The sequence below is a fragment of the Haliotis cracherodii genome, unplaced genomic scaffold, assembly GCF_022045235.1.
Source record: "Haliotis cracherodii isolate W230 unplaced genomic scaffold, xgHalCrac1.p SCAF_23, whole genome shotgun sequence".
Lineage (NCBI taxonomy): Eukaryota > Metazoa > Mollusca > Gastropoda > Lepetellida > Haliotidae > Haliotis > Haliotis cracherodii.
This window is the reverse complement of record NW_027266279.1, coordinates 4,074,392-4,099,958: the sequence shown is the minus strand read 5'-3', so window position 1 is coordinate 4,099,958 and position 25,567 is coordinate 4,074,392. Positions and strand designations below refer to the sequence as shown.

At 42.3% G+C, this 25,567-nt stretch overlaps 2 protein-coding genes across 2 annotated transcripts; both read right to left on the bottom strand.

The window, feature by feature from the left end:
• Positions 1-755: 755 nt before the first annotated feature.
• LOC139471948 (uncharacterized) lies at positions 756-25,140 on the bottom strand. Its single transcript, XM_071254458.1, has 8 exons — positions 23,543-25,140; positions 20,244-20,459; positions 17,124-17,133; positions 15,273-16,858; positions 11,757-12,129; positions 9,245-9,375; positions 2,267-3,802; positions 756-1,095 (listed from the first exon to the last, which is right to left on the bottom strand). Exons 1-8 carry the CDS (start codon positions 25,081-25,083, stop codon positions 879-881), a joined length of 5,610 nt encoding a protein of 1,869 aa, XP_071110559.1. The 5' UTR covers positions 25,084-25,140; the 3' UTR covers positions 756-878.
• Positions 9,594-11,723, bottom strand: LOC139471617 (carboxylesterase 5A-like). The gene is made up of 2 exons (XM_071254000.1): positions 11,092-11,723; positions 9,594-9,862 (listed from the first exon to the last, which is right to left on the bottom strand). The coding sequence occupies exons 1-2, from the start codon at positions 11,637-11,639 to the stop codon at positions 9,646-9,648; spliced, it is 765 nt and encodes a 254-aa protein (XP_071110101.1). The 5' UTR covers positions 11,640-11,723; the 3' UTR covers positions 9,594-9,645.
• Positions 25,141-25,567: the final 427 nt, after the last annotated feature.

Here is a 25,567-nt window from a genome sequence, read left to right as displayed (position 1 = left end):
TGGAGTGGTTCATTAATGATTACAGTGAAAGAGACCTGCAAGGATATCAAGTCTATCCAGGAGACATAACACATGGTATTGCTGTGTATGTTTCAACAGGTTTCAAGAAAAGTGTCCAGCTATGTGACGTTATGTCATCTGGCAGTATTGAATACATTTCCTTTCTTGTTGGAAAGTTCTGCACAGCTTGTGTGTATGTTCCTCCAAAAGTGTCATGGACACAGTTGTCACATTCACTTCACTCATTTCATGCAGAAACTTGAGGATCTCCCCAAGCAGCATGAATGTGAACATGTCCTAGTTACTGGGGATTTCAACTGTGATCTGAGTGAAAAACTGAAACATTAAGATTTCTTTAATGCGAGAAAATGACTCAACTCATTCACTCTCCAACTCCTGTCTTGGAGCTACACTGGACTTGTTGTTTACGGATCATGCCAGTGCTGTAGCATTCCAGGCTCCAGTCTACTACTCAAATCATCAGATGATTGGTGCTGTACTTCTCAGTACACCTCATGGTGACCCCTGCTCTTAATGATCTCTGAGATAAGTGAGAACTCCCTTATTTCTGTGATTATTGTGTAAGTAATAACACAATTCATTACAAATACAGTGAAGTTTTCTATCATAAACTGCTGAAGGCAAAACAACACCCATAATAACTTTTTAGATCTTGCAACTAGGCAATTTACAAAAAGGCCCAGTGAACATAGTTCACATGAGTTAATGCATTGCACACAACTGGAGATGTCATATTGGCGGGGATATGAGTATTTAATGCTTGTTTACAGTATTATTGCTGATTCTCACACAACCATCGAATACGAATCCCAATATATATTAATTCAAAAACTCGGCTCCTTGCAGTCGTTGCACAGCTACCCGATAATCTGAGGGTTGGGGTTTGTGGTCTTTTGCTGGTTCTGCCATGCATGGAGGAGACGCGGCAGTTTCAGCGCCCATAACTTAACCCTGTCCTTGAAGGGGCTGGACTGCACGGACATGGTGGTGTTCAGCAGTAGATAGTGTTCCCCTGGCTCCGTGAACGCAGGCCAAGTCTGGTTCAGGCCAAACCGTACAGCGTTGTTGGGGTCACTGAAATGTAGAGGTAGGCCTCAACAGTTAGCAGGTCACTTGAAGTACAGGGATTCATAGATGAACTGACTTGTGTTTTTGTAAATATGTCACAAGACGCAGGTGAGCTACATAACCTCGTATTATGCCACTTCTTTTCTTATTTTGCAGACCGTCTCCGTGGTCAATTGGTAGAGCGTCCGCCCGGAGAGCGGAAGGTCCGGGGTTCGATCCCCGACCGTGTCATACCAATAGACGTTAAGAGATGGTATTTGTCTGGCGCTCGGCATAAAGGGGCTAAAACAAGGACTGGTCGGCGCGGAGTCACTATACTGTGTCTGGGTGGGGTATTCATGTTAAAAACTGCGGCATGGTATCTCAGTGAGCTAACACTATAAATGGGCATCAGTCCGGATTAGTACAAGCAGCCAGACAAACACACACGTACATGCACGTCTCTATGTAAGTGCAATAATCTTGGACGCGACGTTAAACCCCATTTCACCTCACCTTTCTTATCTGGTAGAAGCGCCTGCTGTACCTTTTTCAAAAGTGAAAATAGAATAAAATCAGCTTTGTTTTGTGGAAAATTTCAAATGGTTTTTTTTTACGTTATCATTTGTAATAGACATTTGTCCGGACATGCATCTCAGTGCCCGTTTCTTATATGTCCAATGCATCTTGCCTATGGACCGAACAGGCTTGAAATATAAGCAATGCATTAAAAATACATTGTGTATCCTGGAGGGTTTGGCCCATTCTGTAAATGTACAATGTGTACAATTCACCCATTCCTTGCAAAGCGGGGATACATGTTTCGTCAGTTAGTCAAGGGCACAGCAATTCCCTCACAACAAACGTACGAGAATCTCACTCTGATTACAATCCTTGGTCGGTCAAGATCACCACATTGGCAGATGCTGGCCACCTGAGTCAAGTGGGGATTACTCTCACGATGGGGACAATGTTCCACGCGCCTATTCTCTCTCCCCCCTTTCACACTATATTCTTTTGTTCCAATTTGGTAGTCGACACATAACACGTTAAACAACAAACAAACATACAAAATGTTCCACATTCTGGGCCCCCTTCCACGATACTGGTCACTCTATTTCTACAATACTGACACATCCAAACTCAAATCCCTCACTGCAAAACAATACTTTCTTATAAAGCTATTGGTTAAACATACCCATTTCTGGCGAAATCTGTCAGCAGTCCCATCATTGTATGTGATAGCCCCTTTTCGGATTGGTCTGGTTCAGTTGTACTATTCTGTAACGCAGCCATGAAGTCCTTGTTGAGACCGAAAGTGTAAAAAAGGTCCTCACCATGATTCATCCCCTTGCCATGACCAGGAATAAAAGATGGGATGTGGTCAAACACATACATGTAGGTCTTCTTTCCTGTCTTTAAGCGGCTGGTCAGCTTTGCATGAGCCCTCGCAAAGAGCGTTGCGGGGACGACCATCCCAGCATCACCAAGAGTGTTCATTTCTACCTGGAGATCAACGGTAGGACTGTGAGGCGGGAGATACACCTTAGCCACGGCCTGTGTCATGTCAGGAGAGGATGCGCTGAAATAAGTCTCCAGAATCTCTGGGATGAAGGTGTTAATGTAGAATCCCTTGTTCTGAACCGATGAGGAAAAGGAAGTGTTGAACTCTTTATCAGTTGCTTGTGCCATAACATTAAGGATTCCCCCTTCATTGCTTACAACCGACACCATGCAGTCAAGATTTTGAAGTCCTACCTGTTCCAGATAACTTGGAGTATTTATAAGAACTAGTGGGTCGTCTTTGACAAACTCACCGTCAATAGTAGGTACAAAATAAAACTCGGCTAAAGCTGTGACAGGTTCATTTCCCATAGGCCACGAGGATGCAGTCAACGTCTTGGCAGGGATCGTTCTCAGACAGGTGATCATTGATGCGGTATCGTTCTGAGGGGAACAGTTTACCTTATGGGCCAGTTCTCTTGCATATTTCAGAGAGTTCCGTGTATAAGCCCATGCGGACGAGACAGACCCGCTCTGCATGATTGTCCTCTGGAACAAACCCTTGGACCCTGGGTACAAGGCCTGGAATGCCACGCTGGCGGACCCTGCTGATTCTCCCATGATGGTGATACTGTTGATATCCCCGCCAAAAGATGCAATGTTTTTCTTGACCCATTCCAGAGCAAGATGTTGGTCCCAGAGACCATAGTTTCCCTTTGACACGTCATCGTTTGTGCTGAGGAACCCGAGCGGCCCCAGACGATATTGGATGGTTACTACTATTACCTGTCCAGCCCCAACGATCGATGAAGGGTCATTGGAGAAAGCATCCCCTATGACGAATCCCCCACCATGTATCCAAACAATTACAGGAAAGTTCCTGGTTTCTGTTAGTGACGCTGGAGTGAATACATTCAGTGTTAAGCAATCCTCGTCCCCAGTAACAATATCACCACCAAACATCTTGAGAGACTGAAGGCACGATGGACCATATGAGTTGGCTTTGAAGGTGTGGTTAAATCCTGGATGGGGCTGTGGTTGCTTGAACCGCCTAGCCCCTGTAGGTGGAACTGCGTAGGGGATTCCAAGGAATGCATGGTAAGGTGTCCAGTCTTCTGTGACGTTCGTGGTCCCCTCAATTACGCCCCATGGGGCGTTAACGACAGGTTGGGCGTTTAGGTGTTGTAAGGTGAACAGCAAGATGAAAATCCTGATGACCACCATTGTCTTGCTTTAAAGAACAACCGCGTTCTGAAAGCACGGGTTATTTTATGTGTCAGTTACACAATCGCTGTGTTGGTCTGAACAGCTGCTGTACAAGATACCCTAATAACCTCTCGCTTACCTTCACTGCAGAATGTGCCAAACACTTTGTACATGTTCACAAATGATAATGAGTTGGGATTAAAGCTTTGATGCCTGTTGATATTATTTTTCTAGATTCAGACCTCATACTCTACAACGCAAAAGTCTTTTATTTTATTTGCAAAATTTCCGCAGAACTTTTGTAAAACGTTTGCGTATGCGACGCGGGGACTAGGCAGAATGTTTGTAATAGTTTCCGCGTAGCTACGCAAACACACGCAACGGGACCGATAGTTTTATGACCCCCGAGCGTCGGCACAAGCGTGGTGTTGGAAGACAAGTTGTTCATGTACATCCCATATGGTGACTGTTTTTCACTATTCATATTCTAATTTCATTGGGGCGGTCGGGTAGCCTAGTGGTTAAAGCTTTCGCTCGTCACGCCGAAGACCCGGGTTCGATTCCCGACATGGGTACAATTTCTGGTGTCCCCCGCCGTGATATTGCTGGAATATTGCTAAAAGCGGCGTAAAACCATATTCACTCACTCACTCTAATTTCATTCATAATTCCACTCCATTACTGTACTCCTTGAAACTTTGCAATGACTTCAAATCTTAAGTACAATATATTGACGAGAACAATGATAATACGTTGTACAAAGAGGAATTGTGTCTGTCATCTTGCAGATTTAGACCAATTGATTATCATGAATATGTATTATGCAGCTCAGAGTTTAACGTCGTATACGACCTTCGACTTTCGCGCGTGAGTTGAATGGTCCATGTCCATTGGAACGAAATGTAGAACGGGTATACAGGCTTTGAATTTGGAAAAATACACGTAGCTTTGTTAAATATGATATAAAACGAATTTCACTTGAATTCCTTTCATTCAAAATGTCTTCGGAACTTAAAAAATACTTGAAAATTATAGCTGACTTGCTGGGAGATATGACAGCATACATGTGAGCTCTTTGTTCAAGCCGGAAATGACATGTAACAATTCTCTGTCTATTAATTATATGTTTGAATGTTATCAGTTCTGCGTTCTGAGATACAGTGATGTGAGTAGCTACCACAAGGAGCAATAACTCTCTGCTGAATGTGTGGTACCAGTTATTCGATCGGGAAGCTTAATCCCTATCAATCAAAGCTGTCAATAAACTGAAAACCAGTTGAGTTGACAAGTATTATTCATTTTTATATTTCCTACAGTTCAAAATACTTTAGTGTTACATTTTTCAGAGGTAGGGTGAGGTGAGATTGGGTTTAATGTCGTGTCCAAGATTATTGCACTTATACAGCGACGTGCATGTACGTGTGTGTGTTTGTCTGGCTGCTTGTACTAGTCCGGACAGATGCCGCAGTTTTTAACATGCATACCCCACTCAAACACAGTATACTGACTCCGAGCCGACCAGTCCTTGCTTTAGCCCCTTAATGCCGAGCGCCAGACAGGGTAACAACAAGTACCATATTTTAACGTCTTTTGGTATGACGCGGTCGGGGATCGAACCCCGGACTTCCGCTCTCAGGGCGGACGCTCTACCACTAGACCACGGAGGCGGTCAGAGGTAGGGGCATATACACAATAATTATATTGTTTCCGTGTGTGAATGTAAGTAATACTTGGCATCTCAGTTCTCAGCTTCATAATGCTTCACACAGGTGGTGTACCTGAATTTGTAATGTGTACATGGAAGCAAACGCATAGCATGAAAAACACTTGCTGTTCGCCAGTCTACAACAACTCAAAATAGTCAAACAAGGATATCCTATCCTTGGGAACCGCTTGTGCACAGGCATGTTGTTCAGTACAATATTTTTTATTAAAATCTTTTTCAATTTGTTTCCACCATGTTTAAGATGCTTACTGATATTGCTCATATCTCGTGTATCATTAAACACTTTAATGTTTCTCCTTCCTCATCTTACGTTAAAATATTTTAGATCATAAGCATAATCTAAAACGCAACAGATGATGTCAAGGCATATTTGGGGGCACGGGTGGCCCAGTGGTCTAAGGCGCCGCGATTCGCTGTGCAGATTTGCGTCTCTTGGGCACGCCAGAAACCTTTGATTATGGGTTTGTATCCCGTTCGCCCCAATTATGTTTCTAGGTTTGTCAGCACCATACCCGTGCTCGTGGGTTTCACCGAAGTGGTAAACGTCTGAGACCTGCATCACTTCTGGCTTTCCTCCCACATTAAGCTGACACGCCGTGATTTAACTGGAATACTGTTAAAAGCGGCGTTAAACCCAACTCACTCACTCGCTCACTCACTCACTCACTCACTCAAGGCATATTTTATTTGTATTTATTGTATGTACGGTCTTACAAATGATTTTATTAGTCCTTAAATCTTATTTCTATTGCATATGTTCACACACAGGACCGTTAGCTGATATAAGGAATGTAACATCCAGTTGTCTTACTTAACGTTTTTTTCTATCAAATAAGAGGACTGTATACGACATACGTCAGTCTGAAAACGAAGTTTTAAAATTAGTATTTTGAAAAAGACAGTTAAACGTCCGTTGGGACAGGGAGGGTTGTACTACGTACAATATCAACTCTTAAGGATCTCACTTATATTAGAGAATATGGGAATTATCAGGCTGTTTTTTCTGAATTGTTCCCAATTTAAAATAAAAATCGGCAATGCATTTAAATGTTTTTATCGTGTTCCAATATTCATTCAATTTTTCTTCAATCGGCGGAATATCATATCACCTATTTTAGAGCATCCCCGCACCCAAATATTGCCGATGTACATGGTATATACTTTCAGTGCAAAGTTCTACTGTAGAAAACTCAAACCCAAGTGCACTTGTTGGAGTTTGTTATCACATGTGTCTGTGACTCGGTTACATGTGATAGTGTACAGCTTCTCCAGCACAATGAACATGGGTGGAAATCAAATGTTCCTATAAGGGAGGGGATGATAACTGAATCACAAAACAAGTATAATGGCTTATCCCTACTCGGAATATAAATAGGGGGATTGCGAAATATTAGAGTGTAATAACTACACGTATACCGTGTATACACAATACGTAAATAGCAAACGTCAGAACAATTAAATCTGGTTCTTTATTGTTATAAACTGATCATAAACATATCAAAAGTGCTTACAACAACATTTGATACACATCACCATACAGTAGGGGCGATCGGGTAGCCTAGTGGTTAAAGCGTTCGCTTGTCACGCCGAAGACCCGGGTTCGATTCCCGACATGGGTACAATGTGTGAAGCCCATTTCTGGTGTCCCCCGCCGTGATATTGCTGGAATATTGCTAAAAGCGGCGTAAAACCATACTCACTAACTCACTCACTCATCATACAGTTATTTTCGCTTGAGAGTTGTAGACATTATCTATGTACATTGTGTTGCAACACTGCCACATTTTCCACACTGACCTGATCATTCTGAACATAACACCGGTTATTATAATAGTCCAGCAATATATCGATAGGATACGTATACACGTAGATGCACCAGATTACAGTGTTCACATTGTTTGTTTGTTGTTTTACACCGCTCTCAGCAATATTCCAGCTATAAGATGGCGGACTGTAAATAATCCCGAGCAATTGGGAACGGTTACATGCATCAACCAAATCAACGAGCCTGATCACCCGATCCCGTAAGTCGCCCCTTACGACAGGCATAGTCGCCTTTTACGGCAAGCATGGGTTGCTGAAGACCTATTCTATCCCGAATCTTCACGGGTCGTTCACATTGTACTCATATGGGACATTGTGCTCGTATCGGAGATCAAACGGTATTTTAGCGTGACAAAATAATGCTGCAACTACCTCCAAACACATTCACGAAAGCATTACTTGAATGAGTTGTTTAATATCTGGAGAAAAAAACACGGAGATGCACTGACTTAGATGCACTGACGACAATTGATGTACATAACACATTACTGACAAACTGATACAAGATAAATAGCTGTCTTACTGACCATCTGTCTGATTGAAATACCATGTACAGTACGTGTAAAACGTGTTTGAATATCCACGTTCTACTGTTATATCAGAATGACACTTAGCATATGTTACGCACAGAAAGATCCACATGTTTTAGTTGTTTTATTATTTAAATAACATGGGAATTGAAGTATATGTTTATAATCCAAATGAGATTATTATAATCAGTTTTGTGGGAGCACATGTAATGCACTTCATATTGTTATCAACGTTAACTGTGTGGCCATACTGAGTCACTTATTCGTCAATAATTCGCGAATTATTTGTTACTAATCCGCGGATTATTCGCAATTTTACTGCAAAACACCAGAACAATTTTTTGCGATGTAGCGTATGGTTCATATAGTTGTGTTGTTGTAACATGCTTGTTTCACGCCCATTATGTTCCTAAAAGTTGTCTGAAGGACATTTATTCTCATACTCACGCTTTCTACGAATCATGAATGATCCTGCGTGGAGTTGTATGTTCTACGTTTACCGCACCAATGCACTCTATCACAGCTGACGACGATTGAGCGAGTTGGACTTTTAGCTGTAGCTGACTATTCCAACATTATCACAGCGGGGAACACTATGATGGGGTTCAAAAATCGAACCCTTGCCCTCTGTGTGATGAGTGAACGCTTTAACCACCAAATCTTTGCCCCCTCACATTATTTCATAGTTTCAAATACGAAGAAATACGTGTTCCCTTCCCTTTTTGGGATACTTGAAGAGATACACCCGGTAGACCTACCCAAACATTCATGCTTCATGTGCATCGTTTATTCGAGGAAGGTACATATGCCTTCAGTTACTGGTTTGTCTGGTCCTGACTGATCCAGAGAAGGTGAGTGGGTTGTGTTCAATGCCGCTTTGAACAGTATTTCACTAATTCTCACGGCGTGTCAGCTTTATTCGGGAGGAAAGCCCGGAATGACCAAGGAAACCCATGGGAATGGTCCTGACAAACCAAGAAACATAGCCAGTACCGGGTTTCACACAAACGATCATAGGCTTTTGACAATGGGGCTTTTACACAGGATGGCCTTTGTGCCTCCCGTGTGCGACTATAACATTTACCTGGCCGTCGTTGGAGATTCCTAGGAGGTTGCCAAGGTCGTTCACAGGTGGTAAACAAGAGGTTCAGACATCGTCATGGACGCCATGGTCGCCGTGAAATTTTGAACAAGGTCGCTGATGGGGTTGGTTGGTCAAAGGTGGCGCAAAGGAGGCAGAAGGGAGGCACAAGCCTTGCCGTTGTTGCAGAATGAAGGCACAGTGGTCGCCCAATGGTCGCGAGGTAATAGATGCGTTCTGCTGAAATATTTTCCCGTCAATTTGAGCGACGCTTCTGCCTCCCTTGTGCCTCTTTTGGGCGACCACCAGCGTGCATTGAACGATGACCGTGGCGACAGCGTGCCTCCATTCGGCGACCACGGCAACCTTTGAGACACCATGGCAATGCTTCTGCCTCTGTTCTCCCTCATTTGAGCTACCTGTAGTGCCTCCTCAGCCTGCGTATGAATAGAGGGCTTGTACCTGCAGTGTTTCATTGTAGTTGCAGGCGCAGCCCTGTGTAAAAGGGTTTTAAGCCACCCAACTATCTACCGACAAGCTGCCGCGCCTTAAACGACTGGGCGATTGGTCACATCCCCAACCCCACCCCATATTGCTGCCTGTCAGTTTTAACACAATCACTCACTCAAACACTAACATATTTCAACATAAAACAAATCCCAGTATATTTTAATTCGAAAACGCAGCTTCTTGCAGTCGTTGCACAGCTACCCGATAATCTGAGAGTTGGGGTTTGTGGTATAATGCTGGTTCTGCCATGCACGGAGGAGACGCGGCAGTTTCAGCGCCCATAACTTAACCCTGTCCTTGAAGGGGCTGGACTGCACGGACATGGTGGTGTTCAGCAGTAGATAATGTTCCCCTGGCTCCGTGAACGCAGGCCAAGTCTGGTTCAGACCAAACCGTACAGCGTTGTTGGGGTCACTGAAATGTAGAGATAGGCCTCAACAGTTAGCAGGTCACTCGAAGTACAGGGATTCATAGATGAACTGATCTGTGATTTTGTAAATATGTCACAAGATGCAGGTGAGCTACATAACCTTTTATTATGCCACTTCTGTTTCTTGTGTTCTTTTTGCAGAAGCGCCTGCTGTACCTTTTTCAAAAGTGAAATAAAAATGAAAAAGCTTTGTTTTGTGGAAAATTGGAATATTTTTTATTTACGTTTGTGTTTCTAATAGGGTAAATTTTAACTGTTTCAGGAAATACATTTCCAATGTTTCTTTATGGTTAAATGTATCTTGCATATGAACCGAATAGGCCCACTCTATGGGCATTCCGGGGTAGAAGTGGTCCACAGCCACCAAGGATGATCGAAAGAGGCGACTAAATGGATGGGGTGGTCAGGCACAGTGACCTGCTTCATTGCATGTATTGACGTGGGACAAATGGACAAAACCTTTACAAATATTGTATCATGAAACATGCGACAGATTTTGGATTTGGTGTAGTGAGAAGTTATGTCGTGGAACATTTTGATTGTTTGCCGTTGAACGCCGCACTTAGCAATATTCAAGTTATGTGACGGCGTCCTCTAAGTATTCGAGTCTAGTCCAGACAATCCAGTGGTCGATATTTTTTGAGCATCCAGTATCTCTGGTTGTGCTGGTCCTGGATTATGTTCGGAGTGCGTTGTCTGTTTGACCCATTGCATGTTTAAGATATTAGACGCGGGTCGTTAGTTTGTAGCATTCCCTTATTTCACAAGTTAACATAATGTCGACATGGGCGTAATGATCATCTCAGCACTGAGGCCCCGGTGCCCATTTCCATAAAAATGATTCTATTTCGAGACATAGTAAGTACTACCATGAAGGGAATGGAGACATTTTCTTGAGTAGTAATGCTAACATTGAACTTCGACATCGGTCAAATCAGAAGAGTTTAGATCGCAGAAAAAACAAAACGGGGCTCACATGATTTCAGTCTAAATTGTTGTGATTACCAGTTAACCCGAGCAAAGACATATAGTCCTTAGTCAGTTCTGGTCCAGACTCGATTATGAACAGGTTGGAATGTTGCTGAGTGGGGCGTTAGACAACAATCTAACAAAAAAGATTTTCATTCTCTACTTACCTTCCTGACACATTCAAATTCAATTCCCTCAACGCATTCCCTCAACCATTCTTATAAACAATAGTGGACAAACCTACCCATATCTTGCGAAATCTGTTAGCAGTCCCATCAATATACGTGAGAGCTCCTTTTCGGATTGGTCTGGCACAGTTATTCTATTCATGAACGCTTTCGTCAAAGCAGCCATGAAGGCTTTGTTGAGACCGAAAGTGTAAAGCAAGTCTTCGGCATGATTCATCCCCTTGCCATGACCACGAATGAAAGATGGGATGTGGTCAAACACATAAATGTAGGTCTTCATTCCTGTCTTCAAGTGTCTGGTCAGCTTTGCATGAGCCCTCGCAAAGAGCGTTGTGGGGACGACCATCCCAGCATCACCAAGAGTGTTCATTACTGCCTGGAGATCAACGGTAGGACTGTGAGACGGGAGATACACATTAGCCACGGCCTGTGTCATGTCAGGAGAGGATGCACCGAAATAAAGCTCCAGAATCTCTGGGATGAAGGTATTAATGTAGAATCCCTTGTTCTGAACCGATGACGATAAGGACATATTGAACACATTAACAGCTGCTTGTGAAAGGGTATTAAAGAAGTCCCCTTCATTGCTTACAACCGACACCATGCAGTCAAGATTTTGAAGTCCTACCTGTTCCAGGTAACTTGGAGAATTTATTAGAAATAGTGGATCGTCTTTGACAAACTCACCATCAATAGTAGGTACAAAATAAAACTCGGTTACAGCTGTGACAGGTTCATTTCCCATTGGCCACGAGGCTGCAGTCAACGTCTTGGCAGGGATCGTTCTCAGACAGGTGATCATTGATGCGGTATCGTTCTGAGGGGAACAGTTTACCTTATGTGCCAGTTCTCTTGCATATTTCAGAGAGTTCCGTGTATGAGCCCATGCGGACGAGACAGACCCGCTCTGCATGATTGTCCTCTGGAACAAACCCTTGGACCCTGGGTACAAGGCCTGGAATGCCACGCTGGCTGACCCTGCTGATTCTCCCATGATGGTAATACTGTTGATATCCCCGCCAAAAGATGCAATGTTTTTCTTGACCCATTCCAGAGCAAGATGTTGGTCCCAGAGACCATAGTTTCCCTTTGACCTCTCTTATCTGCAGTACAGAAATAGCCAGACGTTTTGTATGGTGGCCGAGAGGGGACATCGCTTTCTCACCTTCAATTACGGCCGCGAATAAGCGATAAAGGGATTACACGAGACGAGAAGGCGTTTACACGAGACTAGAAAGCGATAGCACAAGATCAGAAAACCATAGCACGAAACGAGAAGGCGATAGAGCGAAAAAGTGGTAGAGCGATAAAGCGAGAAAGGGATAGAGCGAGAAAGCGATAGAACGATATGAGAAAGCGTTAGAGAGACAAAGGGGTGAAGCAAGAAGTGACAGAGTGACAAAGTGAGAAAACGATAAAGCGATATAATCGAGAAAGCAATATGGCGAGAAAGTGATACAGCGAGAAATCGATATAGCGAGAAAGCGATATTTCCCAGAATGCTGTGCAGTGAACATGTTTTTGCTGATTTTCAGACCTAGAATCTTGAGACATATTGTAGTGGATAAATTTGTTAGATATAGATACTGAATGCTTTCTCGTTTCGTTTGCATACATGCATGTGTTTACTTTCTTGTATTGTAAAAAAATAGCAAGATTCACATACACTACAACAGAAAAGTTTTTTAATCTTACATTTTTTCGCAAAAACTCCACAGAAACTAAAAGCAGATTTTTTTGGCAAAATTTATTTTTGCCCCTTTTTGGGGAGTTACAAGTTTTATGCCCAACATCCCTACCGCAAATTCCATTCAATGCTAATGTATTGGTAAAATAGAGTTCAACTGATGCTAAGTCGGCTTTCCTGCCTGGTGAGACTATAGATATCCGATTATAGTATAGGCTCTTTGTTCAAGCAGGAATATTCCAATTCGTATGTAACACTTCTCTGTCTATAAAACTGTTAAAAACCGGCCTTTATCAATTGAGCGTTCTGATGTGAGTTATGTAAATTTCTACCACATATGTACACAGACTGACAGTTGGTCAGACAGATATACAGAAAGACGGACACACACACATGTATACATACAAACATACAGCTTGACAGAGGGAGACAGTCAAACAACACATACACCCACCTACTTACATACATTGACAAAACTATACTTAAAGTACATACAAAATATTAGAATGGTAGGTGATTAAACATGTGTTATAGATAATCATGGTAATGTAATTCATATCGTCACCAACGTAAACTGTGTGGCCACACTAATTAGGATGTCTCTCCATATGTGTAGTTTACCCAAGTACATATATCAACTGCGATAACACCATTGTCATAGCGATGGGGCGTTTAGGTAACCTAGTGATTAAAGCCGTCTCATTTCAGGAATATTGCCAAAAGCGCCGTAAAACCATACTCACTCACTCACTCACATCAGTGATCAAATTACGATATGCACGAGATTTGTACAAGACAAGAGACATACTGAAAGTTGATCTTAAATCAAATGTCAAAAATAATATTTACGGGCTGCAGTATTTTTGCATTCACACTGTATCATATACTACTGAAAACAAGTTAAAGAACACCCACAGTTATATTGCTGTTTCGCATCACTGATTAACCATAGTCATTTGAAAGAATCGGGTGTCCTTTAACTTCTTTTAAATGGTTTAGATTTAGATTTTAACCTGATTTATTTAGAGTGTATTGCCATGACCCGCCAAGCGCTGACGGCGTAATGGCCCCATAAAATCACATGTTTCTTATTGGTTAAATATATCTTGCCTATGGACCAAATAAGCTCAAAATAGAAATAATACAATAGAAACACATTGTGTGTGTAGGCGTTTTAATATGATATTTAAAAAAACAATTAAGATCGAGAGGACCGGCTCGGTGACTTGATTATTTGCGTGTCATCGTATCCGGAAAGCATGGATCGTTGCTCCCAATATCAATCACTGTTTTGTCTGACCTCGACTCATTATTTACAGGCCTTTATTCATCTGTCATCACTTGAGGGGAAGGGTCTAGCTTTGTGTCCTTTGTTATTCAACTTCCTGTTAAAGTGGTGGCTCATATCTGGTGTCCCTCGCTAGAATATTGCTGAAAGCGACGTAATACCATACTCACTCACTCCTTTTAAAGTGTGGAACGTTTATTCCTCTGTAATTATTACAATGTAATCTCAGTACAATCCTTGAAAAGCATGTAAATTGTATCCACTGTAAGTATGAAACCATCCTTGTACTGTAACCATCATTCCGATGTGATTATGTCTCTTGTTTAACGCCGCATTCAACAACATTCCAGTTATATGACGGCGGTCTGTAAGTAATCAAGCCTGGACCAGACAATCCAGTGATTGATATGATGAGCATCGATCCACGCAATTGGGATAAGATGACATGCATCAACCAAGTCAGCGACCCAGACCACACGATCTCGTTTTAATTGTAATTCTTTGTCGCTTAATATCCCCACATTGACTTATGCCTGCAACTTTGGTCAAATGGGGTTTACTCCCACGATGGGGGCAATGTTACACCTACCCCCTTACTAGGCATTCCGGAGTAGAACGGGTCCTCAGTACCGTTGGCTTCTCATTAGAGGAGACAAAATGGATCGACTGCATGTACCACAATGGCATGGATTGTTGCTCACAATATCGACCACTGTATTGTCTGGTCCAGACATGATTATATACAAAATGTTTGACGCCATGGACCTCGTTCCGCAGAGCGATTTTAGCACCATGACTGCCGTAAGTCAGTGTCAAAGAGTGGGTGTTATGATCTGGGTATTAAGTTCTGTTTGTGAAATTTGGTCCCCAAAACGTTGTCATGTCCACCATGAGAGAAATTGGAACATTTCCTCGTGGAAACATCTGACTGCGAGACTGATCATATCAGAAGATTTAAGATGGCAGACAAACTAAATGTTTGCATTACTTCAGTGTGAGTTGCTGCGACTGCCCATTAACCCGAGTCTGGGATCCCTTTCAAGAGGACCAATGGCCCTGAATCGGTTCTGTTCCGACTCAATAATGACCAGGCTTAAATATTGCTGACTGCTGTGGTAAATAACACACAAACAAACAAGCATGATATTTCTCACGCTCTTCCTACCAGTATGAGTTTGAATGTGTCAGTATGACACATTCAAACTCAAATCCCTCGCCACATTCCTGCAATCTTTCTCATAAAGACTATTTGACAAACCTACCCATATTTTGCGAAATCTGTTAGCAGTCCCATCAATGTATGTGAGAGCTCCTTTTCGGATTGGTCTGGCACAGTTGTAGAATTTGGGAACTGTTTCGCTACTGCAGCCATGGAGGCTTTGTTGAGACCGAAAGTGTAAGTAAGGTCCTCACCATGATTCATCCCCTTGCCATGACCAGGAATAAAAGATGGGATGTGGTCAAACACATACATGTAGGTCTTCTTTCCTGTCTTTAAGCGGCTGGTCAGCTTTGCATGAGCCCTCGCAAAGAGCGTCACGGGGACGACCATCCCAGCATCACCAAGAGTGTTCATTACTACCTGGAGATCAACGGTAGGACTGCGAGGCCGGAGATACACCTTAGCCACGGCCTGTGTCATGTCAGGAGAGGATGCACCGAAATAAGTCTCCAGAATCTCTGGGATGAAGGTGTTAATGTAGAATCCCTTGTTCTGAACAGATGAGGATAAGGAAGTGTTTAACTCTTTATCAGCTGCTCGTGAAAGGATATTAAACATGTCCCCTTCATTGCTTACAACCGACACCATGCAGTCAAGATTTTGAAGTCCTACCTGTTCCAGGTAACTTGGAGAATTTATTAGAAATAGTGGATCGTCTTTGACAAACTCACCATCAATAGTAGGTACAAAATATAACTCGTCTAAAGCTGTGACAGGTTCATTTCCCATTGGCCACGAGGCTGCAATCAACGCCTTGGCAGGGATAGTCTTCAGACAGGTGATCAGAGATGCGGTATCGTTCTGAGGGGAACAGTTTACCTTATGGGCCAGTTCTCTTGCATATTTCAGAGAGTTCCGTGTATAAGCCCATGCGGACGAGACAGACCCGCTCTGCATGATTATCCTCTGGAACAAACCCTTGGACCCTGGGTACAAGGCCTGGAATGCCACGCTGGCGGACCCTGCTGATTCTCCGATGAGGGTGATACTGTTGATATCCCCCCCAAAAGATGCAATGTTTTTCTTGACCCATTCCAGAGCAAGATGTTGGTCCCAGAGACCATAGTTTCCCTTTGACACGTCATCGTTTGTGCTGAGGAACCCGAGCGGTCCCAGACGATATTGGATGGTCACCACTATTACCTGTCCATTGGCAACGATCGATGAAGGGTCATAGGTGAAAGCATCCCCTGCAATAAATCCCCCTCCATGTATCCAAACAATTACAGGATTGGTTTTGTTTTCCATGAGTGATGCTGGAGTGAATACATTCAACGTTAAGCAATCCTCGTCCCCAGTAAAACCATCATTACCATAGAACTTGAAACTTTGAAAGCAAGATGGACCATATGAATAGGCTTTGAAGGTGTGTTTAAATCCTGGATGTGGCTGTGGTCGCTTGAACCGCCTGGCCCCTGTAGGTGGAACTGCGTAGGGGATTCCAAGGAATGCATGGTAAGGTGTCCAGTCTTCTGTGGCGTTCGTGGTCCCCTCAACTGCACCCCACGGGGCGTCGACGACAGGTTGGGCGTTTAGGTGTTGCAAGGCGAACAGCAAGGTGAACACTCCGATGATTATCATTGTCTCGTTTTGAAGAACAACCACACTCTGAAAGCTCGGATTATTCTAAACATCCAGTCAAAATTAATTTGTCGGTTTATATAGTTTACAAGGCACAAGATACACTAATGACCTCTATTATCTGCACTAGTGAATCAGCCAGACATTTTGTATGGTACATTTCTTTATCTAGAAAACTGTCTGGCTGTTATCAATTGAGCGTTCTGTTGTGGGTTATGTAAATTTCTACCCCATATGTACACAGACTGACAGTTGGTCGGGCAGATACACAGACAGACGGACACACACACATTCATACATGTATACTTACAACCATACAGCTTGACAGAGGGAGACAGTCAGACAACACATACACCCACCTACTTACATACATTGACAAAACTATACTTAAAATACATACAAAATATTAGAATGGTAGGTGATTAAACATGTGTTATAGCTAGATAATCATGGTAATGTAATTCATATTGTCACCAACGTAAACTGTGTGGCTACACTAATTAGGATGTCTCTCCATATGTGTAGTTTACCCATGTACATATATCAACTGTGATAACACCATTGTCATAGCGATGGGGCGGTAAGGTAACCTTGTGGTTAAAGCCGTGTTACGACGTAAATTGTGGGAGGTAAATTGTAATACTTGCAGCAAATTGTAATAACAACGTAAATTGTAGTAATATTTGACGCAAATTGTAATAAAAATTGACGTAAATTGTAATAATCTCTATTTGCGGTAAAATGTAATAAATTCTTACGTAAATTGTAATAACCTTACTACCGTAGTGTCAAAGACGCCAATTTACTAGAAATGATCTTTGTCAGTTGAGCTTGCGTTTCACATGTACAATTCGAGAAATACTGTGCATGATGACATACGTACGAAACTGTTAAGTTAGGGATGGTTGGTATAGGCTTTATCGTACAATCGTCATTAAAGGGTGGTGTTAACATCGATAAATTTAAATGACTGAAAGATACATCCTCGGGTTCAAAATGATGGGTTACACAACTGTATATTCGACAAATAACTTAATTGTGATTGAAAATTTATAATGAAAATATGTTCGTCACTAAAGTAAATTTTCTCTTTGACCTTGAAACGTACTTGAAGATCATTAAACTCGACAATCGTTGGTGGATTGCGCCAAGAAACCTTGATACGAAATATATACGTACAATAATCCCCTGAAAACATAACCTCCTCTGAAAGATTAAGAGGATTAAAGTAATTTAGGCTAACATCAAACACTGTAATAACATACTCTCTTAAAATTCCAATGAAATGACTGATGACTTACCAAAAAGTCAAATTATATTTTGGTCCGATCTTTTTACCCAGTCCTAATTGCCTACCCTTATCATTTTTGTTCTGAAATTGAGTTAAAACTTCTAAATTTGAGACTGCAATATATGTCTTCAGAGGGTATTCAAATTTGGTTTCATGCTGAATCGTTCTTTTCAACTACTGCTAACAGACTTTTAATGCAAGGAAAGCATCCCAAACATATATTTTTATATATCAATACATTGTGTTGATAACCACGTACTTAACCTACAGAAATAACACTCCAGTGAGTTTATGTATATACAACAATTTTCGATATATCAAGTTTCAAAACGTTCTCACACCCCACACTAAGTCATATTTAATGACGATTGTACGATAAACCCTGTACCAACCCTGACAAGGAAAGGTTCTAGTCATTTAACACCTTTGACACTAAACTTGTAAAGTTATTACAATTTGCGTAAAAAGTTATTACATTTTACCGCAAGTTGAGATTATTACAATTTGCGTATTACAATTTACGTCAACTTTTATTACAATTTACGTTGTTATTACAATTTACGACAAAATTATTACAATTTGCTGCAAGTATTACACTTTACCTTTTTATTACAATTAACGTCGTAACAAGCCGTCTAATTTCAGTAATGTTGCCAAAAGCGGCGTAAAACCATACTTGATCAAATTACGATATGCAAATACATATATATGTAGATTTGTACAAGACAAGAGACATACTGAAAGTTGATCTTAAATCAAATGTCCAAAAATAATATTTACGGACTGCAGTATTTTTGCATTCACACTGTACTACTGAAAACAAATTAACAACCGATTAACTGATTTGTTTAGAGTGTATTGCCATGACCCGCCAAGCGCTGACGGCGTAATGGCCCCATAAAATCACATGTTTCTTATTGGTTAAATAATGTCTTGCCTGTGGACCAAATAAGCTTAACATAGAAATAATGCAATAGAAATACATTGTGTGTGTTCCGGCGGGTTTGACTTATTCAGTAAGTGTATGATGTTGACTTTGTTTACTATGTTTACAATTCACCCATTCATTGACAAAGCAGGAGAGCATGTTGATGAATATAAGTACCTTGGCATTATATCTCACAAAAATAATTCTTTCGTTTTTGAGTAATCATATTTTCGTTGTTTTCATTGTAATTCCTGCATTCTGGTTCACCACTATTACTTGTCAAACGCCAACGATCAATTAGGTTCTGCAAGGTGAGCAGCAAGGTGAACAGCAAGGTGAACTGCCATTGTCTTGCTTCAGAGAACGACCACACTCTGGAAGTTCGGGATATTTTATGTGTCAGTCACAATGGTTACCCAATCGCCGTGTTGTAATAAACAGCTGTTGTCCAAGATAGCCTGACATCCTCACCTTTACCTGCACTACAGATTCAGAACTGCCGAGGCTTTGCACTAAGAAGCCCAAATGATGATTACAAGGTACATCAGGCGGGACCTCCCACTGAGGATTTGTAGATCGTTATGGAGAATCGGGGTAAAAGATCATATTTTTTAGAGTTTGGCCAACATTAACCACACAAAACATACTTCAAATATGCAAGATCCACTGGCGAAACAATGCCATGTGACGTCAGCCTAGCAGCTGGGTTGCTAGGGTTTATTTGAGTGTGCATACGCTCCTCTCAGTGATCTATCATCTCCTCACGCAATGCCGTTGAATGAGCCAAGCGATGCTGAGAGCTTTCAATCATTGTTCGTGGCACTTGCTCCCACAGTACATAAGAACGCACTTTGGTATTACACAATGTGTAATGCAGCTGTATGTTTATTAAACAGGTGATCTCTTCACGGGCAAATAATAAACAAATGTCCTTACAAAGTTGTTTTTTCCGATGAAGTTACATATGCCTTCAGTAACTGTTTTGACTAGACTTATCCAGACAGGGTGAGTGAGTGGTGTTTAACAGCGCTTTGAACAATATTTCAGTTATGTCACTGTGTGTCAGCCTATGTTGGAGAACATACCGACTTTAGCTGATAATCCAATCACTCTCTAAATCACACTGTTAAACATTCTCTCACCCATTTCAACACAAGACAATTCCCATTTGTTTTATTCGACAACTCAGCTTCTTGCAGTCGTTGCACAGCTACCCGATAATCTGAGGGTTGGGGTTTGTGGTGTGGTGCTGGTTCTGCCATGCACGGAGGAGACGCGGCAGCTTCAGCGCCCATAACTTAACCCTGTCCTTGAAGGGGCTGGACTGCACGGACATGGTGGTGTTCAGCAGTAGATAGTGTTCCCCTGGCTCCGTGAACGCAGGCCAAGTCTGGTTCAGGCCAAACCGTACAGCGTTGTTGGGGTCACTGAAATGTAGAGATAGGCCTCAACAGTTAGCAGGTCACTTGAAGTACAGGGATTCATAGATGAACTAATCTGTGTTTATGTAAATATGTAACAAGATGCAGGTGAGCTACATAAGTTCGCATTATGTCATCGCGTGGTAGTGTTGTATAAATGTGTACTTTCTGTATTTTACATATTTTGTCGCATATATTGTTGGTTTACGCCTGATTGTCCTTGTTTAACATACCAACACTTAGCATTTAACCAGCACACCAGCCACTACATTTTGAGGTCAGGTCAGGTGAAATTGGGGCTAACGCCGCGTCCCTGATTATTACACAGTGACGTGCATGTCCGTGGCTGCTTGTACTAGTCCGGACTGATGCCGATTTATAGTGCTAGCTCACTGAGATTTGAATACCCAACTCAGACACAGTATACTGACTCCGAGCCGACCAGTCCTTGCTTTAGCCCCGAGCCGAGCGCCAGACAGGGTTACAACAAGTACTATCTTTTAACGTCTTTTGGTATGACGCGGCCGGGGATCGAACCCCGGACATTCCGCTCTCAGGGCGGACGCTCTACCACTAGACCACGGAGGTGGTCTAACACTTTGAGAATGCACAACGGTTATTTGGTTTGTGTGTCATGTCTCATGTTTGAGATCGTCCTTGCAGGTTGGTAATTTATTATACCGATTGTTAATATGTACTTGTGTCCATTTGTGTAATCAATTGTAGTGTTAATGAGTCTGAATACTTATCTAAATAAGTCATTTCATATAGTCATATAATTGCAGCCATTCAGCCAAAATTGTAATTAGGTCAGTAAGTTTCCACAGAAATCTTCACCTTTCCCAACACTTTCGTTTTAGAATGAGTGAACGAGTGCGTATTTACTTATCATGTATGTGTTTGTTTATAACTATATTGCGTATGTGTAAAATAAACCGCTCATAGGTGTGGTATACGTAAAAGATAATTCATGTTTGCTAAGATTACCAGTTTTTCCTAAGTGAGACAATTTGATTTTGTATTTGTATTTAGATGCAGGCATCACATTCTGATCAGTTCATATTTGGTGAACTGATGTCGCGCCCCAGTTTCACCACAGGGTATGGTTGTATTTGTCTGTGTATGAATATAATCAATAATTACATGTGTCATATTCTTATGCTTGTATACGGATACAAATGTATAAACATAGTTATTGTAATGTATAACACATCTTTGAATGTATTTGTTAATGTATGCGTTTTAATTAGTTGTGTCATGTCGTCCGTGTGACGATGTGAATGAGTGAGTGAGTGAGTGAGTGAGTTGGGTTTAACGCCGCTTTTAACAGTTATATCGCGGCGTGTCAGCTTAATGTGGGAGGAAAGCCCGAAGTGATGCAGGTCTCAGACGTTTACCACTTCGGTGAAACCCACGAGCACGGGTATGGTGCTGACAAACTTAGAAACATTATCGGGGCGAACCGGGATTCGAACCCACAATCATAGGTTTCAGGCGTGTCCAGAGGATGCAACTCTGCACAGCGAATCGCGGCGCCTTAGACGACTGGGCCACCCGTGCCCCCCGATGTGAATGAATATAAATATGATTGCATGTGGTTGTGATGTACGCTTACACATTTATGTACATGTATATTCATTTTGAAGTATATGTTTCTGGGCGTTTGTTCCGACCGTCTACAATATATCCCCTGTACATAAAACGACCCATGTTATTTGTGAAAACTCCTGGTTACGTCACTTATTTTCTTGTTTTTCTTTACAGTTTTCAAAAGTGAAATAAAAATGACAAAGCCTTATTTTGTGAAACATTGGAATATTTTTTGTTCACGTTATTGTTTGTGATAACTTGTATTCAAACGGGTTTGTTTTCAGGAAAATATACCTCAAATCCCATGCTTCTTATTTGTCAAATACATCTTGCCAATGGACCAAATGAGCTCAGAAATAGAAATAATGCAATAAAAATACATAATGTGTTCCGGAGGGTTTGGCCTATAGGATGTTTACTATGTTTACTATGTTTGTCAAGGGCACAACAATTCACTCCTTACAAATCTCGTTCTGATTGTAATCCTTTGTCGGTCAGTATCCCCACATTGACTTATGCCTGCAAACTGGGTCAAGTGGGGTTTACTCCCACAATGGGGGCAATGTTCCACGCCCTACCCCCAGCCCATTACTGGGCATTCCGGGGTAGAACAGGCCCTCAGCATCCTGGACAAACTGGATCGACTGCATGTACTACAATGGCATGGATTGTTGCTCACAATATCGACCACTGGTCCAGACGAGACAATATACAAAATGTTTGACGTCATGGATCCCCTTCCGCAGAGCGATTTTAGCACCATGACTGTCGTAAGTCAGTGTGAAAGAGTGGGTGTTATGATCTGGGTATTAAGTTCTGTTTGTGAAATGGGGCCCTGGTGGCCGTTTCCTTTCGAGGCCAAAACGTTGTCATGTCCACCATGAGGGAAATTGGAACATTTGCTTGTGGAAACATCTGACTGCGAGACTGATCATATCAGATGCGTTAAGATACCAGACAAACTAAATGTTTGCATTCTTCGACTGCCCATAAACCCGAGTCTGGGATCCCTTTCAAGAGGACCAATGGCCCTGAATCGGTTCTGGTCCGACTCGATAATGGCCAGGTTTAGATATTGCTGACTGTGATATTGCTGAAATGGGCCCCTGGTGCCAAAACGAGGCCAAAACGTTGTCATGCCCACCATGGCGGAAATTGGAACATTTCTCGTGGAAACATCATATCAGAAGATTTAAGATGGCAGACAAACTAAATGTTTGCATTACTTCAATCTGATTGGTGCGACTGCCCATTAACCCGAGTCTGGGATCCCTTTCAAGAGGACCAATGGCCCTGAATCGCTTCTGGCCCGACTCAATAATAACCAGGTTTAAATATTGCTGACTTCGGTGTTAAATAACACGCAAACAAACAAACAAGATATTTCTCACGCTCTTCCTACCAGTATGAGTTTGAATGTGTCATTATGAACCATTCAAACTCAGATCACTCGCCACATTCCTACAATCTTTCTTATAAAAACTATTTGACAAACCTACCCATATCTTGCGAAATCTGTTAGCAGTCCCATCAATGTATGTGAGAGCTCCTTTTCGGATTGGTCTGGCACAAATGTAGTATTTGGCAACTGTTTCGCCATTGCAGCCATGTAGTTTTTGTTGAGACCGAAAGTGTAAAAAAGGTCCTCACCATGATTCATCCCCTTGCCATGACCAGGAATAAAAGATGGGATGTGGTCAAACACATACATGTAGGTCTTCTTTCCTGTCTTCAAGTGTCTGGTCAGCTTTGCATGAGCCCTCGCAAGGAGCGTTGCGGGGACGACCATCCCAGCATCACCAAGAGTGTTCATTACTGCCTGGAGATCAACGGTAGGACTGTGAGGCGGGAGATACACGTTAGCCACAGCCTGTGTCATGTCAAGAGAGGATGCACCGAAATAAAGCTCCAGAATCTCTGGGATGAAGGTATTAATGTAGAATCCCTTGTTCTGAACCAATGAGGATATGGAAGTGTTGAACCCTTTATCAACTGCTTGTGAAAGGTAACTAAAGAGTCCCCCTTCATTGCTTACAACCGACACCATGCAGTCAAGATTTTGAAGTCCTACCTGTTCCAGGTAACTTGGAGAATTTATTAGAACCAGTGGATCGTCTTTGACAAACTCCCTATCAATAGTTGGTACAAAATAAAACTCGGCTAATGCTGTGACAGGTTCATTTCCCATTGGCCACGATGCTGCAATCAACGTCTTGGCAGGGATAGTCCTCAGACAGGTGATCATTGATGCGGTATCGTTCTGAGGGGAACAGTTTACCTTATGTGCCAGTTCTCTTGCATATTTCAGAGAGTTCCGTGTATAAGCCCATGCGGACGAGACAGACCCGCTCTGCATGATTGTCCTCTGGAACAAACCCTTGGACCCTGGGTACAAGGCCTGGAATGCCACGCTGGCGGACCCTGCTGATTCTCCCATGATGGTAATACTGTTGATATCCCCGCCAAAAGATGCAATGTTTTTCTTGACCCATTCCAGAGCAAGATGTTGGTCCCAGAGACCATAGTTTCCCTTTGACACGTCATCGTTTGTACTGAGGAACCCGAGCGGCCCCAGACGATATTGGATGGTTACTACTATAACCTGTTCAGCCCCAACGATCAATGAAGGGTCAAAGGTGAAAGCATCCCCGACAATGAATCCCCCTCCATGTATCCAAACAATTACAGGAATGTTCTTGGTTTCCGTAAGTAACGCTGGAGTGAATACATTCAGTGTTAAGCAATCCTCGTCCCCATTAACACCATTATTACCAGTCAGCTTGAGAATCTGAATGCATGGTGGACCATACGTTTGGGCTTTGAAGATGTGTTTAAATCCTGGATGTGGCTGTGGTCGCTTGAACCGCCTGGCCCCTGTAGGTGGAACTGCGTAGGGGATTCCAAGGAATGCATGGTAAGGTGTCCAGTCTTCTGTGACGTTCGTGATCCCCTCAACTGCACCCCACGGGGCGTCGACGACAGGTTGGGCGTTTAGGTGTTGCAAGGTGAACAGCAAGGTGAACACCCCAATGACTGCCATTGTATTGATTTAAAGAACAACCACACACTGGAAGCTCGGCTTATGTCTGTCACATGGGTCAAGCAATCGTTATGTTGAAATAACAGCTGGTCCACAAGATATCCTACCCACCTCTCCCTTATCATAATGACATTCACATTTGTACAGATAACAATGAGTTGGGATTTAAGCACTTTGAGGTATATTACTGTAAAGGTACTGTATAGATGTCATGGCGCTCACAAAATCATGATCTATGTGATATCAACAACAATATATATTATTTTTCTGCATTTTGATTTCGATTGTACTTGTTTTCGAGATAGAGAAATCAGATATTCTGGTCTGGACACTTCGCCCACTCGTCCCAACGCTGCTTGGCTGATCAAAACGCTCAGCTGACACGAGCTGCAATGGAATTGTCCTCTAAGTTCAATGCAACAAGGTATGGTATTGTTGTAAAATAATGAGAATGAGGAAGTCAGCGAGTCCAGCTAATTACCAT